Source organism: Tripterygium wilfordii, chromosome 8 (genome assembly GCF_013401445.1).
Source record: "Tripterygium wilfordii isolate XIE 37 chromosome 8, ASM1340144v1, whole genome shotgun sequence".
NCBI lineage: Eukaryota > Viridiplantae > Streptophyta > Magnoliopsida > Celastrales > Celastraceae > Tripterygium > Tripterygium wilfordii.
This window is the reverse complement of record NC_052239.1, coordinates 307,205-325,270: the sequence shown is the minus strand read 5'-3', so window position 1 is coordinate 325,270 and position 18,066 is coordinate 307,205. Positions and strand designations below refer to the sequence as shown.

Here is an 18,066-nt window from a genome sequence, read left to right as displayed (position 1 = left end):
GTCTATTCATCTTCTCGCTCTTTTTTTCAATAGGTGATTCTATATGGAAAAGGCTAATTACCATAAAAATATTAATTTTTTTAGATAATTTATATATGTGAGTGCAATTACGTTATTACTATTTTTTGTAAGTAGGATTTACTCATGAATTATCCTTGATTGGTCTAGTGTGCTAACGAAAAATCAATAGAAATAAATTCATTTTAATATTTATAATATTCTAAAATTAAGTTCGGTTTTGTAAATTTGATTTAACTATTATTTATATATTTATTAATGATTAAAAGAGCTCATTGAAATATTAAATAAATTTGACACGTCAAACCAGGATAGAGGGAAACTATCTACAGTTCTCAGATTAATATAATTTGTCGCCATTGAAAAATTAATCATGTTCCATTTTTGTCACTAAATATTTAAATATTTTAAAAATATATGAACTAGGAAATTAAAACACGACTAATCCTTCGATGATAATAAAAAAAAATATTAACCTGGTGAAAATAAATTTCTCCTACCGCCAACAATTTATATATTTTCAAATACGTCCGGTAATGCCCACCAATGGTTTCTCTAATTACGACAAAACCCCTTTCCCCCTACTAATATAAGAATTTAAAAAATCATTAATTAAAACAAACAAACAACTCAATTTCCAAACACTACTAAAAAACCTCCCCACAAGGCGCTCTACCGCTCTCTGTGTAGTGTGTACTGTTTCTCTTATACTTCTCATGATTTTCATTTCTTTACTCGTAGAAGAGAAAATCAGACGTTGAAGTATCAGAAATTCTTTGAAGATTGATCACCGAGAAATCTTCGACACATGGTGTTATGCACGTATGTGAATCACTGGCTTTGATTTGGAATTTCACTTTTTTTTTGTGCAAGTTTTCCGTTTATGATTTTCTGGCATTTCGTAGGGTTTTGATTGATCGTTTTTTGGTTATTTGAATGTGAAAATCCAGAGAAGTGTGTGTTTGCTACGATTTGGTTGATTATTGAGTTCCGAGGCCAGTTTCTTAATGCATGTAAATGTGTGTGGTGTTGTTTGTTTGGTCGACCAGAAAATTCTGGGAAAGTAAAAGGAACAGGTGTGTTGATTTTTCTTTTTTGAATTTCTCGGATGTTGTTTCCATAGACAAAAGAGTAAGAGGAAAGCGGTGTAATGTTTTAGTTTTTGAAGGACGTGCTTACATTGGGCTTGGTGGATACGAATATATAGTAAAATCACGTAGTTTGATCATTAGAATTACGTTCGTTCTATTTTTCCTGCATTTTCTGTATAACCAAACACTGTGAGTGGTAGAGAGAGGAAGTATTAAAGATGCTGAAGTTTGAACCTGCAGGCTGCAGTTCCCGCCTTGCAATCGTTTTAAGTATAGGTGGAAGCATGTTGAAATTTCTAAATGCTATTTCCAGAGGAAATTTATTTTTTAGATTTATGGCACTTACAGATTCTAATATGCATGATTTGTTACTTGTTCAGAGATTTGGTTCAGTTGCCTCAAATAGTAGACTTATGGCTGCTGTGAGTGTTATGCACTCATACTCTAATAGTTTTAGTAAGTAAGTACCATAGAGATAGTGAAGTTCTGTTATCAAAAGTTTAGGTAGTGCTGCACTAGCACTTAGAATCTGTTCCTTCTACGTATTTCTATGTTTTAGTAAGTAAGTACCATAGAGATAGTGAAGTTCTGTTATCAAAAGTTTAGGTAGTGCTGCACTAGCACTTAGAATCTGTTCCTTCTACGTATTTCTATGTTTTCATCTCAATGATATGATCTGGTTGTCAAGTAAGCAAGCAGTCAGATTTTTTATTATATTTTTTCCTCTAACAGTCTTTTTGTGGCATTTATGACTAAATCTAATATGGAGCGAGCCTTAGTGCATTCATCTCGTTTCCACGTGGTGGATTCTAATTACTTTTGAATAAGGATCAATGCAAGTGACATGATGCATTTGTGGCTAAGACCGGTAATTAAGGCGACTTAAATAGTTAAATATCTTTGTTTCATTGGCAACTAGCATGAGGATCATGGAAGGCTTATTTATTTTTAAGTGTTCATAGGATCCGTCTTTTCAGTCTTAAAAATTGATGTTAGTTCGTCAATGTTTAGCATCTTTCTCATGTCTTTGTTGTTTATCTGATCCATAATGTTTCTGCAGTTAGACATGGAAGTTGGTGTGCCGGGGTTCTGAAAATTTTTCCCCCTAAACCAATCTTTCTGATTTATATATGGTTGTTTTCATAGAATTAAAATTACGTAAATAGAAGTAGATAAACGGGAGTTAAATGGAACTTATATCTTTTATTTTACTCTAATTGCGAGGTATAGCTATCTCATTCTCTCTCAAGCTGATTAAGAAGGCACACTATTCCAAAAGATAATATTGAATGGGTGCTGACAGCCGGGTGAGGCCAGTTTGCTTTTCTCCCAATGGTCTCTTTCCCAACGAAGAGGCTTGTGTAACTCGAGCACTTGACCCTGAGAGATGGTTCCAAGCTGAAGAAAGAACTGCAGAGCTCATTGCCCACATTCAGCCCAACCAAACATCTGTGGAGCATCGAAATGCTGTCGCAAATTATGTCCAATATCTCATCAAGAAGTGCTTGCCATGTGATGTACGTTTGTTTTGTCTGTTTCTCTTTTGGTGGTTAGTCAGGTTTTGGCATTGATAGAGATTTGCATTTGAAATTTCTGTAAGAACTGCTGCAGTATTTTTCATATGATTTTTACTTTATAGTTGTGGGGATAACTGTTGCTGTCTGTTCTTGCCATATAAATCCCAGTGTGTTAGGTTTGCCTTTTTTTTCTTCTATATATGACCTGAAGCTATCTAACTCAATGAAGATATCATCAAATTTTTTCATTTGACTTTTGTTCACTAGTTTACCAGTATTTACATGACAACTTATGATATACCATATAGTTTTTGGTCTACTGTGTTGAAGTTTCGTAAGTTCGACGAAATATCGAAAGATAAATAGTTAGTTGTGTGATTTTGTTTATTCAAGCAATCAAGCTTAACGATCATTAATTTGCATGGACTAAAGCATTATTGGAGCTTGAATGAATTTGAAAGGTAGTGAATGTTAATGAACGGAGAAGTAGGATCCTGATCTCTGTGCATAAATATATGCCTGCACATAGGTAAATAAAGGGTCACCATAATATGACATAGTTATCATTTTCTTCTTAATATTGGACCAGCCATCCTATCCTAGTTCACCTTCCTATTATTGGCCAATTGTTCATATGTGAGCCTCTAGTTTTTCCTTCTTTTTTCTTATTGCAGATGTTCATCTTTGGGTCCGTGCCCTTCAGAACATATCTAACCGATGGGGATATAGATTTAACAGCTTTCAGTATGATTCAAGATCCGAACGACAATTGGGAAAGTGTGGTACGTGATATCTTAGAGCAGGAAGCGACGAGTGAGGATGCTGAATTCCATGTAAAAGATGTGTTGTACATTGACGCAGAGGTATTTTTGCTTTCAGGATGTTTTTTTGCTTGCAGAAGGTGTTTCTCTTTTACTAGTGGCTGCATCCTGGAATAATTGAGGCATTACGTGGTTGTCGTCATGATTGCTAATCACATCTTAATTGTTTATTATTGATCTATGAGTTGCAAATTAGGTTGTGAATCTGTGGTATTTTTTGACTCAAGGACCATCAATGACAGGATCTGGCTTGAACTTTAATATCATGCATACTGAAACTATCGAGTTGTTCGCTTATGAGGACAGGGGGCTGCCTGTTTAGTGGGGCCACTCCCCCGGAATTTCATATTTGCATTGAGTTCTCATTTCATACTTTCTCATTCCAAGTAGAAAAGTTAATTTGGAGGGATGCAACAAGATGTTAACTTGGGGAAAAAGTTAAAATGAAGGTTTGGGCAAAATGCTCATGATAATGCAACTGTTCTGTGTCTCTGCAAGATCAGATTTGAATCTTAGATTCAGTACTTTGTATCAGTATTTCACTCCTTAATTAATGGGAACTCGGCTAGTAATAAATAGATGAGAAATGAAAGAAGAATAAGCATTATTATGTTGCCTATATGCTTACATCATCTGTAAATTAAACACGATTCTTCATTTTCTGTAAGGGAAAGCCGTAGTTAAATCTCATGAATGTATTCTAATTTCCTTCTGTGTTTGTGTTTTTTGTATAAGCAATGTGCATGTCTGCATGCGGCTGTGCACGCACTTGAAGGCTCGTCGACCTCTTTGTTGGGATGTTTCTTAAATTGATAGATTTTCTACTGTTAATTATCTAGTCTGGTTGCTTGGCAGGTAAAGATAATAAAATGCGTTATAGATAATTTTGTCGTTGACATCTCCTTTAATAAACTTGGTGGGCTGTCAACTTTATGCTTCCTTGATGAGGTATGCCATCTAGATTCTTAGTAAAGGGCGGTATTTCAATAACTATTTTCTCCCCTACTCTTTCTCATATACATCTTTTTCTCTGACAAATACAATATCTTCCTCCTTTTAAGGTTGATAGATTGATTAACCAAAACCATTTATACAAGAGAAGCATTATATTAATTAAGGCTTGGTGTTACTATGAGGGTCGGATCTTGGGTGCTTCTCATGCACTCATCTCAACTTATGCTTTGGAGACATTGGTTCTTTATGTATTCATCATCTTCAATAACTCTTTTGCCGGACCACTTGAGGTGAAAAAAGTCATCTTTCTTATCAGTGTACATTTTACATGTTTTCCTTTCCACATGAAGTTCATTTTCTGTACATCCACAGGTACTTTATCGCTTCCTAGAATTGTTCAGTAAATTTGACTGGGATAACTTTTGCGTTAGCATCTGGGGTCCAGTGCCTTGTGGTTCACTTCCTGATATGACTGGTACCTATGATTTTTATAATTTTATTCCTTGCATCTCCTGCTGTATCCATACATGTTTTTATGCAATTACATTGGCTCTGATTTTAGCCATTCAAAACGTTACTATAGCAGAGCCGCCACGAAAGGATGATGAAGATTTATTTCTCAGCAAAATGTTACATGATACATGTAGTTTGATAAATGATGTTTTGCCTGGAGGACAAGAAAATCAGGGCCAGCCCTTTGTTTGCAAATGTTTCAACATCATTGATCCATTGTGTATGAACAACAATCTAGGGCGCAGTGTCAGTAAAGGTACATAAATTCTCAAATCAGACTTGAATCATTTTTCTTACAGTATAAAATGTTTCCACATCTTTCTTTCTTTTTTATTTATTCTTTGTTTGCACACATGAATTAATTGCACCTTTTCTTGTTTCCATACTTGTAAATAAACTATTTTATTCCATGATACTATTTCCCTCCTTGATACATTTCATTTGTGGATGTAATAGATGCTTACTTACAGCTATGTCAAGTCCATTGCCATATGCTTCTAAAGTTGTCATTTTCTTCAATGCATCTGCTCTCAGCATATTGTATTAAAATTTGTGGAGATGGGTTTTGGACTGCAGCTACTGCATGTCGGCCATCTACTGCTGGCTGCACATGCATCAATGATCATCGGTACAAATGTGCCTCTTCACGTCAGCATGATAGTTATTTTATAGCCATACTTTGTTACCTTGAGCTCAGTCATTAATATGTTTTAGTTAGTGACACTATTATTGATTGTTATAGAATCCTGAAGCATATAATATTGACAATATAAATGACTACAAAGAAATCCTGAACTAAAAGGTAGGTTTTTCAATGTAGTGAATGATGCTGTCTGATAAATATTACCATTCAGGTGCACTGTGGTGAATGCAAATCTCACCCCGATTTTTCTAAAAGTTCATTCTCTCACTGTTGACTGAGTTAGTAGGAGCTTATAAAATGATACTAATAATAAAGGCAGAGTGATGCATTTAAAAGTCCAATGGAATCAGAGAGTTTTATGGCGCATTGACTGTAGATTTTGTCTATGGTTATTAGTTGATGATAACATGAGATAGAGATGATTTTTTTCCCCATTTATGGAAAGCACTTCCTACATAATTTCTGCTTCCTTTTGATGATAGACTTAATAGTCATTTGCTTCTTGACTCAGCTATGCATGGTTTGTTTTCTTCGTTTTGTTGGCCTGTCTTCAGGCTTTAAGAATTGTAACACATTTTACCATTTGACGTGTAGGCAATGATGCAAAAATTGACTTTGATCCCTTTTTACAGCCATTTGTTGTTCATGATGTTGTCTGACTTTCAATTTCAAACTATTTTTAGGAAACCGTTTTAGGATCTGCAGTGCTTTTGCCTTTGGGGCTCAACAGCTGGCAAGTTTACTTGTTTGCCCGCATGAAAATATAATGGCTGAAGTTGACCGATTTTTCAAGGACACATGGAGCAGGCACGGGTATCATCCTGATGCATGTACCCTTGATCTTTGTGGTCTCCAATCAATAAACTTAAATCAGATTGACGGCTGTGGCAGTATCAAAAAATATTCAGGCTCCAAGAACGAAAAAGAAGATTTTCCCATTCAAGAAACCGGTGTTGACATGGGACCTTCTTTTGATACATCCAACTATGTTGCTTCTCAGTGCGGTAACAACTCCTTGAAGCATCCGCCTACATCAGGAAGTATATGTGCTGTTTCTCACAGTAAAGGCAAAAAGAGTTATGCGAGCATAGTTAGCTCCATGGCCTCTGATAAGAATTTTCAAGTTTCTCAAAACATTAGTACTGGAGCAAACACACTTGTTGCAGAGGGCAGAAGCTCTAGACCAGCCAATGAAGTACAAGCTGAATATCTGTTTGCAAGGATATATTTCAGTTCAGAGACAGATACATTCAAAGGACCATCACAGGGAAAGCATGACACAGAACCAGAGACAGGAAAGAGACATACCTCTTCATATGATAGTAGGATACATTCGGGTCAAACTGCAAGATTTTCAACTGAGGACCCACCATCATCTAGGCAGAGCTCATCAAGCTGGAGTATTGATTCTGATGTTGACTCTAATAATTTTTCAAATAACTATCTTGATGATTTTGGCTCAGATGCAATGGCACAGGGCTGTTTTATTTCTGAGACAAAGCACATGCTTCGGGAAGACATGACTGGCTCAATTGACAGTGATTTGCTAGCAGTGGATTCAAATCAAGATAATTGTAATGGAAGGGACAATGGTTTACAGACAAATCAATATGTGTTCCCTGCAAGAGGTTTTGGTTGCCGTACTAGAGGTTTCCAAGCTCAACAGCAAGTCATCTCAGAGAAGCAGCTCTGACATTATTACACTCGAGGATCATGAGTTTATGAAAGAAGGCATGGGGTTGACCAGGAAAAAGTATGTCAACAATTGCCAATGTCATGGTTCTAGCGGTGCTTACTCTGTGGCCACTTCAAGACTCAAACCTGCTTTTCAAGCTACTTCCTTGAGAACCAAAATGTCTTCTGATTATTATTGGGGCAGATCCCGTTCAAAAACTTTAACATCAATAAAGGATGAAGGAGGAAGGCTATCAGCGCCCTCCACAAATATTTCTGCTGCACAGAGGTTATGTAAGGCTGGTAGGCAATACGAGAGGGAGTCAGTTGAGGATTCTTGCCAGGCAGGGGATGGCAATAGAGAGTGGATCCCACTTTCAAAAGTATGCCCTGAATCAGATGAAAACATGATTTCTGAAATGTTTGTGTCCTTCCATGTTCAGTCTAACAGGATACAAGGTCGTGAACCAGCACCAATGAGTGGATCACGTTCAGTAATTCCAGTTGGTTCTAAATCACAGCAGCAAACTATTAATAACCCTGGGGAGTCGCCATTTTCATTGTATCCCACAGGGCCTCCTGTTCCTTTTCTGTCCATGCTTCCAGTATACAATCTTCCAGCTGATGAGTTTAATAATTTTCAAGACAGCGTTTGTGATTGTAGCATGGATTCAACTGACAATCGTGATCAGGTGAAGGTTTTGTATAGTTCCAATTCCATGGTAGATTGTGCTTCAGCAGATCCTTCTGATAATCAAATGTCAGACATTCTAAGTAGTGATTCCGCTAGCCATTGGCAAAATTTGCATTATTTGCGGTTTTGCCAGGATGCCTGGCATTACCCATCCCCAGTTGTTTTACCACCAACATACTCACATGGATATTCGTCATCTGAAGATCCTGGAGCAACTCCACCTGAAGACATGAACTTCTTCAATCAGTTAACTCATTGTAGTCCTCATCTCATTCCTATTTCACCTCTTTGGCCAAGCTTTAGTCAACATGCAGGTCTTCATCAACACTGTGCCGATAAGATTCCTAGATATTACTGTGCTACTGGACTAAAGGTGCACCATTCTGTAAGTTCATCTGTTTTGAGTTTAGCTTTCACTCTCTAACTCAAACACTGCTTCCTATTTATGTTAGTCATTGAAGCCTGATTTGTACTTGGGTTCTGGTATGTTAGTTAGCTTCAGGTCCATGTTGATATACGAGACTCAAATCCTGCTAATAAGAAATGCTGAAACCACAGTGATTTCAACTTTAACAATTGTGCTATGCACTTAATCAAGTTTTTCTTGTGAATATCAATGCAATGTTTCCCAGCTTCAAAATTATTAAATACACATTGGCAAAAATTTTATACTTTATTGCAAGACAAACACCAAGTGATTGTGAAATATTTTGTAAATTTGCTCATTCCTTGGCATGCATTCTATCTTCAAACCTGAGTAGGAAGGCTGAAACCTCACTGGCCAAGTTGATGGTTTCATGAACACCTTTTTGCCATCAGTGTTTATGCCCAGTGTTTTTCTTGTGAAGGGATCCAGATTCAAGAAGAAGCAATCGATATTTGATCAAACTGGTAGAACAAGGTTAAATCATGTGCTATAAATAAGCCTATATTTGATAAAGATGGATTCAGAGATTTAGAGATTAAAGAATCACATAGGGAGGGTATTTACTAGAAGCTCTCTCTCATATCTTATGCTTTAACGAGTGTTGTGGGGTAGTGCTAAGGATGCAATACTGTTGGTAACAACTAGAAGTTTTCGGTCTATCTTGTTTGGTATTGTAAATGGTGCACTGCTTATGTTTTTCCTTGCTTTAACCTTTTAAGGTTGAATATTCAGCTATTGATATCCAAATTTTTTTTTCCTTGTGAAAATTTATTCTCTCCTTTCTTTTTAAAAACTAATTATGTTTTATTAGTTCTTTAGATATCTTTTCCTTTATGTTACTTTTACATTTCTTCAACGCATTGTTTATTCAGCTTCTCCTTTCTTTTGACTTGTGGTTTTTCTCTTCAGCCAATTTCATCTGTGGGCAGCCAATATCCAAATGCTAGGAACCATAGGGGGAAATACAAGGGTTACCATGTTTATGATGAAGGAAGCAGGAATATCAGCTCAAAGTCACAATATGCTGGCCACTACCCGGATTTCACCCAAGTTGCGATGCCAGGCATGAGAATGAATTGCGGTATAGTAAATAATAGCCAATCTAAAAACTAATTGGTTTCGATTAGGCATGATTCTCGGACCCTGAACTATTCACACTATGGTTCATCCGGTTTCTCTGGTTCTACAGGTCAGGATTATGTCAATGCTCCTTATGGCATGCATCCAGTGGCAATTCTGGATGAGGCATCGGAGTCTGGAACTGGTGCACCACCTGCTGATATGCTATATTCTTATGACGAGTTCATGTGCTATGCTGCTCCTAGTGAGCATCTTGAATTCAGGCCTCTTGGACCAGAATTTTTCTCAGGTGTTGATGAAGCATCATATCTTGGTGAAGTTTCTAGAAGTGGTTTCATTGAGCCACAAGATATGGAAGGATACTCCAAGCTTTCATCCACAAACCAACCCTCCTTACGCCAGGGTCCAAGGTATTTTGCTCTTCCCCAACTCATCATACATCTAATTAAAGCCTGCAAACTTAGTCACATATCAAAAATTCGTATGGAGTGTTGCTGGATCCTTTTACAGGGAGATATGCGGAGAAAACTTCCGCATCATTGTCACGAGTGTAGTAAAAAAAATAGCCTGACAATTTCGGTAAAAAAATTGCTAGATGAGAAGCTGTTGAAGAAAACTACTTCAATGATTAGTGAAGCTTATTTTGATTCAGTGCTAGTTAAAGTTCTGTGCTAAGCTTGGCAACACACGACACAGCTTGAGAGGGCTTGTCAGAAAGCTTGGCATTCAATATGATATTTTTCCTACTGATTCACGAAACTACTTGTTGCTCTGCAATTGATGACATTAGTATTTTCCTTATGTGATACTTATCCCTAGAAATTATTATTAGCATGGGGGAGGCTCTTAATGTACTCATCTTTACACTGGGAGTCATTGACAGGTCATGGAAGAAACGTATTCAGAAGAAAGATTGGAGACGACTCTGAGACTCTCCATCAACAACGCTACTGTTCCACTCTCATTCCAAAGCCTACTGCTTCTGCTTGCTTGCAAGTCGTCATGCATTGCAAGCGTGCATGTTAGTACACTCTTTATATAACTGCTGTTGTCCAAAAGTTAATCGAATTAGGGTTATACTTTTTACATGCCATGCAGCGTAGGTTTATAATCAATCGACTGCAGCTCTCTAGTCTCTACTGCAGCGGGGAATTCTTAATGGGCATGGCCGGACGAACCAATGTTGATTAGGCCCACAGTCTCATTATCTCTTAGATGGGTTATAATTGACTCCATGCGGCGCCTTGTCCACATCGCCAAGAATTCATATGTCAATTAGGAATAATATGGGCTCCTTTACAAAACCTGGACTGTATGGTTGCCCTAGTCCTCCATCCTCCTATCAAAGCCGCAACACCTCAATTTGTTTCCTAATTGTACCGACTTCGAATGACACCTCTTATAAATCTTCGTTCAACTTCAGCTTTGCTTTTGGAACTCCTCGTTTCTTAAAAGTTCCTTCTTTCTCATTGATTCAGCCAGACAAATTGGTGATGGGGTTGTCGGAATCAGACTGGGCGTGGCTTCCCGAAGGTATTCTCGACGGAATTCTAGATTGTATAGTGTCTTTCAAGGACTACGTCAGATTCTGTGCGGTTTGCCAAAACTGGTACTCCGTTGCACAGCATCGGAGACGACAGCTTATGGAATTGTGGAGTGTACAACTTCCGCTGTTGATGATCCCTTCCGCGGATGGTCGCGAAGACCAGCAAAGTCTCTACAATGTCACAACCAGTAAAACCCACGATCTTAACCTCCATTATATTGAAACCCGGAATTCAATCTTGGGATTACCTAGAGGGCGACATATTCTTCTGCTCTAATGATATTAGTTATTATGAGGGTATGCTCCTAGTAATAAGTGAATCTAGGCTCGTGTCAATCAATGCTAATGGTGATCCGCCACAAGCGGAAACAATCATATGGAACAATATTGGTTATGACCGTTTTTCTAGCATGCACATGACATATCTTGTGAAATCAACTGGAGGAGATCTGTTGTATATTTGTAGAGAGATAGGCTGGAATGATGCTGCGACTCTTTAAGACTTTTGAGATTTATACCCTGACCAATGAAGCTAAAACTAAGAAGCAAGATTGGCGTGAGATTAAAAGTCTGGGTGATGATACATTATTTTTGGGAGAGTCACTCATTGTGTGAACTGTGAATAAATTTTTAAATAATTGTCGGATTGCATGCATAGTAGTTCGTACTAGTCCAACATATTATGATTATTGTTTTTAAGATCTTGTGTTTGCTTGAAAGCAATTAATTGGAGGTTATTGCCATGCATAAACACGCCAACTTGCTAAGCTTGCCAATGGCCATAACTTATAGGAGTGGCGAATGGGCTTAGCTTTGATATGGGCTTGTGAATTTACACCACTGGGCCTTATAGATAACACAGCCGTCATTACATTTTGGTCCCATGTTGGAGGCTTGGAGCACTGGGGCCCAATCCACATATAAGAACTAAAAAAAGGAGCTTTTTCATCATCACCACAATGTTTGCTGTTTGGTATGATTTTAAGATGGATTTTTGCAGTACTAGTTCTCAATGAAACCAATATGAACCAAAGTAACAATTCCAATCAATAATCACCAAAGAAATGCAAGCATTGTGAAATTGGAGCCATTTCCTGATGCGAAAACCTGCACCCAAAAAGAACAAGAGAAAATGGTCACCAAAGCTCTATCCAGGTCCATCTGTTTAATGAAGGACCAAACAAGAACCATGGCATCAAGAAGAGCAAAACCAAGCAAGATTTTCTCATCTCTAATTGCCCAGAAAGAAGATTGCGATCGCATACGGCATGACTGCAGAGGTTGCAGTGTATACTAAAGATAACACATTCAACAAGAACATACACCTTCGGACTTGAACAGGTGCAAAGTTTGAATCTTCACTCAAACATGACTTCCAAAAAAAACAAAAAAACCAGGTAAGATGTAAGGCTGTGGAGTCTCATGCATGAGGTTTTCTATTTTTTTTTCTTCCCACTATGTATTTTTCTTCCCACAATGAAGTTTTTACTGTCAGGAAGCTATATACTAAACAAAAGCAACTTGCAGATCACTCCTGGGGTTCTAGGAAACGACGACTACACGGACTACATGGTTGGGCTGACTAGCAAGTAGCCACAAAAACTCAGCTATTCTGCTGTGTCTTCAGGAAGTCCCATTGTCAATCACCACTTTCTCATTCTCTCCATCAGTCTCCCCAAGTGGCGCCCCACCGGTTTCTGTAATAACCTGAAGAAGTTCCAAAGGGGTAGCAGCTGGGTCTAACTCCCAATAACCCTTTGGCGCATTATTAGCTTCTTTACCTGTAAGCAAGTAATTAGGTACCTGATGAGAGAATCGAAACATCTCCTCTTTTGGAATCTGCCTAACTTCCTTGGGGTCCATATGCTTCTGGAAAACTGTCTTGAAACCAGGGACCTTAACAAGAGGGGCCACAGAAACACCTTGTTCCTCACCATACACATTGAGAACTTCCACCATTTCATACTTATGTACCACTTCATCAGGGGTATGCTCGTTCCAGTCCGGAGACCAGTTTCTATACAAAGCCCAAATATCCCCCTTTGTGGGGTAGATGTTAATGGTTCCGCGTGTGCCCTTTTCCCATGAAACCTTGTGCGAGAAAGAGTTCAGTGTTTCACTAATTTCAAGTTTGCCCATCCTGAAAACCCCACATGTTTTGGGGAAACCGGAACCTACCCACTCTAGCTGGCCAAATTCACTGTTGCTTTTCGAATTTAGAAAACTGATCTGCATCCTAAATGGCTTCAAGGAGATCACCTTGCGGATTCTAACATAGTAACGAGGCATCCCATCATTGTCATCATATGCAGCCCAGATCTGATCCTCATCAAATGAACTTTCAGTTCTATCCGAGTCAAAATTGTGAAAATCAGGATCTGGTACAACAATTGAGATAGGTGCCTGTTCTTCAGAAGCTTCAACAGAAGAGCCATGTAAAGACTTCTGGTATCCATCATTGGTGACAGCAGGCTGTTTGACATCATGGACATCACCATTTAATACACCTTTCTGTTTCTTATTGTTTTTTTCTTTTGCTCTCTCTTTTTCTTTCGCAGCAGCCTTAACTTCAGTTTCTAAACTCCATTGTTGAACTTTTCCATGAATAACATTCAGTGCCTTCCCCACCAGAATCTTTCGTTGTTCTATTAACGATAACTCCCTCTCACTGTAGTGCTTATTACCAATCCCAGAAAAACCGTGAGTGCTTTGTGCTTCAAAACCACTCCTTGTTGCACTTCCGACACCAAATCCCATACCAGTTTGATTCCTCATGTCACCACCATAATTATCTTCTCTCCAATTTTTTGAAGGTCTCTCTGTACTAACAGCAGAATCAGTCATCCTCTTTGAGACATGACACCTCTCTGATTCAGCAGCTGCCTGTGCCTCCTCATGTTTCAGTTTCTCATGCGCCTGTTGAACTACACTTGCAGCTTGAGCAGCAGTTGAAGGGGAAGCACTAAAACCACCAACACCAGCCATTCGGGAGAAAGGACCCCACTCCCCAGGTCCCACATTTTGAGCAGCGTCAGAGTTTCTTCCAACATTAAATCGGTTACTGTTTGTTGGATGGTTGCGTAAATTCTGATGCTGCTGGTGGGGAGACGAGTTTGCAGACTTGTTAACATTTGGAGGCGGATCCTTCTCCGTCGCAAAAAAGGCTTTATTACAGCTAGGGCATAACAGAGTGTGATTTAAATAAATCCTAAGATATTCATACTGAGTCCTGCACCGGTTACACATGGTCCAAAAGGTATCAGTTCTTTTACGAGGAGCTGGGGCTGAGGTGGGACCTGCCCGGGTGTTGTTGTTATGAGTCTTTCTTTGTGAAGTTGCCCCACCGGTAAACTTATGGACACCATTTGCTCTGGGTGGTGCTGATGGAGCTGAGGGAACCCCACTCTGGGTAGGAACAGTAGTTTGAAATATTTTTGGAGTAAGCTTCAGGTTGTATGCTGCTCTCTTAGTCTCATCTGATAACAGACTCCAGGCCTCTGAAACTAACTTAAATGCCCCGTCTGCACCTACAGACTTATTCTTATCAGGATGAAGCAGAAGAGCTAGTTTCCGGTATTGCTTTCTGATTGTCTCATCATTGGCCCAGGGGGTCACTCCAAGTACGGCATACCAATCAACTTCTCCACATATTCTCTTCTCTGCAGATATATGCACATCTAGTACGGTCAACATGTGGGATAGACCCTCAAGCCCAGAATACAAGTTTTGAGCCTTCAAAGCAAATTTTTTGGCACCACTGTAGTTTTTTTCCATAAACTTTCCCTCAGCAATATCTTTCGCCCTTAAAGCCTCATCTTTATTGCACTCCATGATTCACCAATGCACTGTGATATATTTCTTCGTTGCTACTCCATAGAAATACACCAAAACTTTTCAGATTCGACAGCCTGCGCTCTTTCAAACCAGAGGCGAAGAGGTTGTGAGTCAATCAGTTTCATACCTAATCCAAAGACAGAATAGAAAACATCTAAATGAGAACGCTGTTTAGGAAATAAAAGTAAAGACACCATCAATATGATATCAAAAATTGAGATCCTTTAACTTGAAAAAATATAACAATCAACAGATAAGGAAACCAATCTTTCAAACATGTGATGTTAAAAGCAGTAGAGCAATCTCTTAACTTACTTAAAAACAACTAAGCATTCATACTGCAACATAAATCAACGATATGCGAAATTCCATGATTAGAAAATTGTTAAATATATCATATTGGACTCCTGATTCTTCATTAATTCATATTCAATACTATCCATTAAAAACAGTTCTCACCATTTTACAAAACATAAAGTCCAAAATTTCCTTTCAATTTGAACAACAAAATGTTAAGCAAAAGCAGTAGTAACATTAATTTGCTTCGCATATAGAATAATAGAAAATGAAAATACACAGTGATATGATTCCCCAAAAGATTATACGGTGATCAGTTCCATCTCACAACAAAAAGCTTATGTTTTTACTTCTACACACATCTACAATGACTTTTCTCATTGATTGACAAAATAAGTGTGTTTGGCAGCGAAACAAGCGAAGAACACACATTTGGTTCTGGTTTTTGCATTCAGTTTCTGGATAATGAGATCAAGTTGAGAAAAGTAAAACATGCAGTGACCATGTTTACTTCAGTTGAGAAGACATAATAAATAAAAGCATAAAATGAAATAAAATAATTCATGGTGTATGTGGTTGTTCATTTGTAGAGAACTTGATGTATATTTCCTTCAAATTAAAATGTACTGGAAAACAACTTTAATTTTATAAAGAAAACTTTTGTTTTCACTTTTCAAAAAATGAAATAAATGAAACTGACCATTTGAACCTGACTACATAATATATTCTAGCTCGCCAACGTTCCTCTTGACATTGTTCTTCTTGACCATGTTTAAGGTCTCAAGTTATAGGAAGCTGATGATTAAGAAGTTAACTATATCCACAATTGCCAGCACCACAAGATGAAAAAACAGAACAATGGATAATCAGAAGTCAGGTATCATATATATTAAAATTTATTCATTGGCTATCTAAATATGAACAGCACAATTCAATAACCAACATAAAAATAACCTAATTCACATAATAGCCTCCTTTCCAACCTCGAAATCCCTATGAGACAATAGTTTTACTCTAACCAGAGAAAAACATTTTTAGTTTTTTTCCATAAAGCTCTCAGAAGTCAGAACATTGAATACAAATGATGTTTGTCAATGAAATAATAATACTCTTTATCATGATCTTTGAGGACTCCAAGTCCCGCATTTACTAAGTTAAACTTTCTACGGTCCCAGAATTACAATTTCTTTTAATAGAGATATGTGATATGTAAATCCAAACAGTCCAATACATCAAATTCAGAATCTTCAAAACGATAACATTTAATATCTCAACAACTCAATCTATCGACAGACACACAACGTAGCCCCCATGCAACGTGCCCGTGAAGCTGATACTATAAACTTTCATTCCCCTTTTATATGACCAAACTTTTCTTTTCTGCAAGACAGATGATATAGTATCTAATTCAATCCAATTTTCAAAGACAATGGTTGATCTTCAACAAGACATAAGAGAATTCAAAGTAATATACACAAATAATTCCGAGTGCATTCACTTGAGGACAGCCATAACCAACATGCAATAAGCTACATGGTAATCGAATTCCTGTTTTCAGCATTGTTTACTTCTTAAAACCAATTGAAGATAACAACTATACACATTGAACCACAGAACATAAACCAATTGAAGAAACCCAACTCGTGGAGCTCAAAATTCAACCAACCTCGAAATAAATTTTAGAAAAGCCAAATCAAACAGCGACTTTTTCTTGGATCTACAGTGAAACAAAATTCAAACAGCCAACAACGGTCAATTTTCATCGTTTTGAGTACTGTTACCCTCCTCAAACTTAAACCCTAAACACCAAAATCTTCAAAAACAGCGCAGAAAATTCTCAGTTAATAGCCATAAATGCTTTTCTGTATATGAAAACCACGGATAAAAAAAATTAGGTAGCTGAGTCTTTACCAATTAAAAGTCAAGTCTCTTGGATGAAGAAACGTGAATCTGAGGAAACCCGCCAATCACCATGTACAATGACCCATTTCTGTCAAGAGGTACCTGGTAATCTAAACAGAATTCACAAGAACGACCAAAATATAACCTGAAGATATGGAAAAAGGCAATGTGGTTTTGTTCTTTTAACTCTATAAAACACTTTTTATAATGGGAGATCCGGGGCGATGCACATGATTACTTAACCATGGTTAAATACTAACTATGGTTAAATATTGACCATAGTTAAAGAACTCTAGTTATATATTAACCTAGATGGGAATATACACAACCAAATATATGGTGAATTGTATAGAAGATCTTCAATTAATGGCACGTTTTTTCAAAATATTTTCCATAACTTTTAAGATATATCACTTTTTATGTTTAATTTTTATTTCACATTATTTTTAATAATTGATACCATACAATCTTGTCTTTTGAATATCCACGTGACCTAAACTCAGATGTCAGATCCGCTCGCACATAAATTTTTCACATGATAATATGATAAGTTAGGTCAAAACTCAGCACGTGACCATAATATTTATTTCACCATGTAGAGTCATGAATGTCATATGTGTGTATATAACATTTTTTTAAGTTTTATATTATTTTTTTCTTTGTAGGAGTGCGCTTTGATAAAAAAAAAAAATGTCATATGTGTGTGTATATATCTCTCTTTATATATATAGAGGTAGAGATATAATGTGTCGTGTGTGTATGAGATAGTGGTTTGAAAACTAGATAGAGTTTGTTTTGTATTATGACCTAAATGGAATCGATGGGTGTTATATGAGTGCATGCACGTTACATGAGTGTGTGTCAAAGCCCTGGATATCACAACAAAACCTCTCCTTGTTAATTGTTGTGGTCATTTCAAATACTTCAAGCCTTTTGTATGAGTGGAATAGATGTCTAAAGAATGCCAAGATTTAGGAGTTCCAATTCCATTCATTCCCCTATCTTTGTGTCCAAAATCATTATTATGCTATAATTATGGGAGAACTAATTGAAAA

At 37.4% G+C, this 18,066-nt stretch overlaps 1 protein-coding gene and 1 pseudogene across 3 annotated transcripts; one reads left to right on the top strand and one right to left on the bottom strand.

Annotated features, from left to right (window-relative positions):
- The first annotated feature begins 715 nt into the window (after positions 1-715).
- Positions 716-10,280, top strand: LOC120003678 (annotated as a pseudogene).
- Positions 10,281-12,233: 1,953 nt separating this feature from the next.
- LOC120004229 lies at positions 12,234-17,181 on the bottom strand. 3 transcript variants are annotated; one of them, XM_038853502.1, is made up of 4 exons: positions 17,021-17,181; positions 16,776-16,826; positions 15,810-15,923; positions 12,234-14,939 (listed from the first exon to the last, which is right to left on the bottom strand). In XM_038853502.1, the coding sequence occupies exon 4, from the start codon at positions 14,807-14,809 to the stop codon at positions 12,602-12,604; it is 2,208 nt and encodes a 735-aa protein (XP_038709430.1). In that variant the 5' UTR covers positions 14,810-14,939; positions 15,810-15,923; positions 16,776-16,826; positions 17,021-17,181; the 3' UTR covers positions 12,234-12,601. The 3 variants fall into 3 exon arrangements, with proteins under 3 accessions (XP_038709430.1, XP_038709429.1, XP_038709428.1); XM_038853501.1 differs by lacking the exon at positions 16,776-16,826; XM_038853500.1 differs by lacking the exons at positions 15,810-15,923; positions 16,776-16,826.
- Positions 17,182-18,066: the final 885 nt, after the last annotated feature.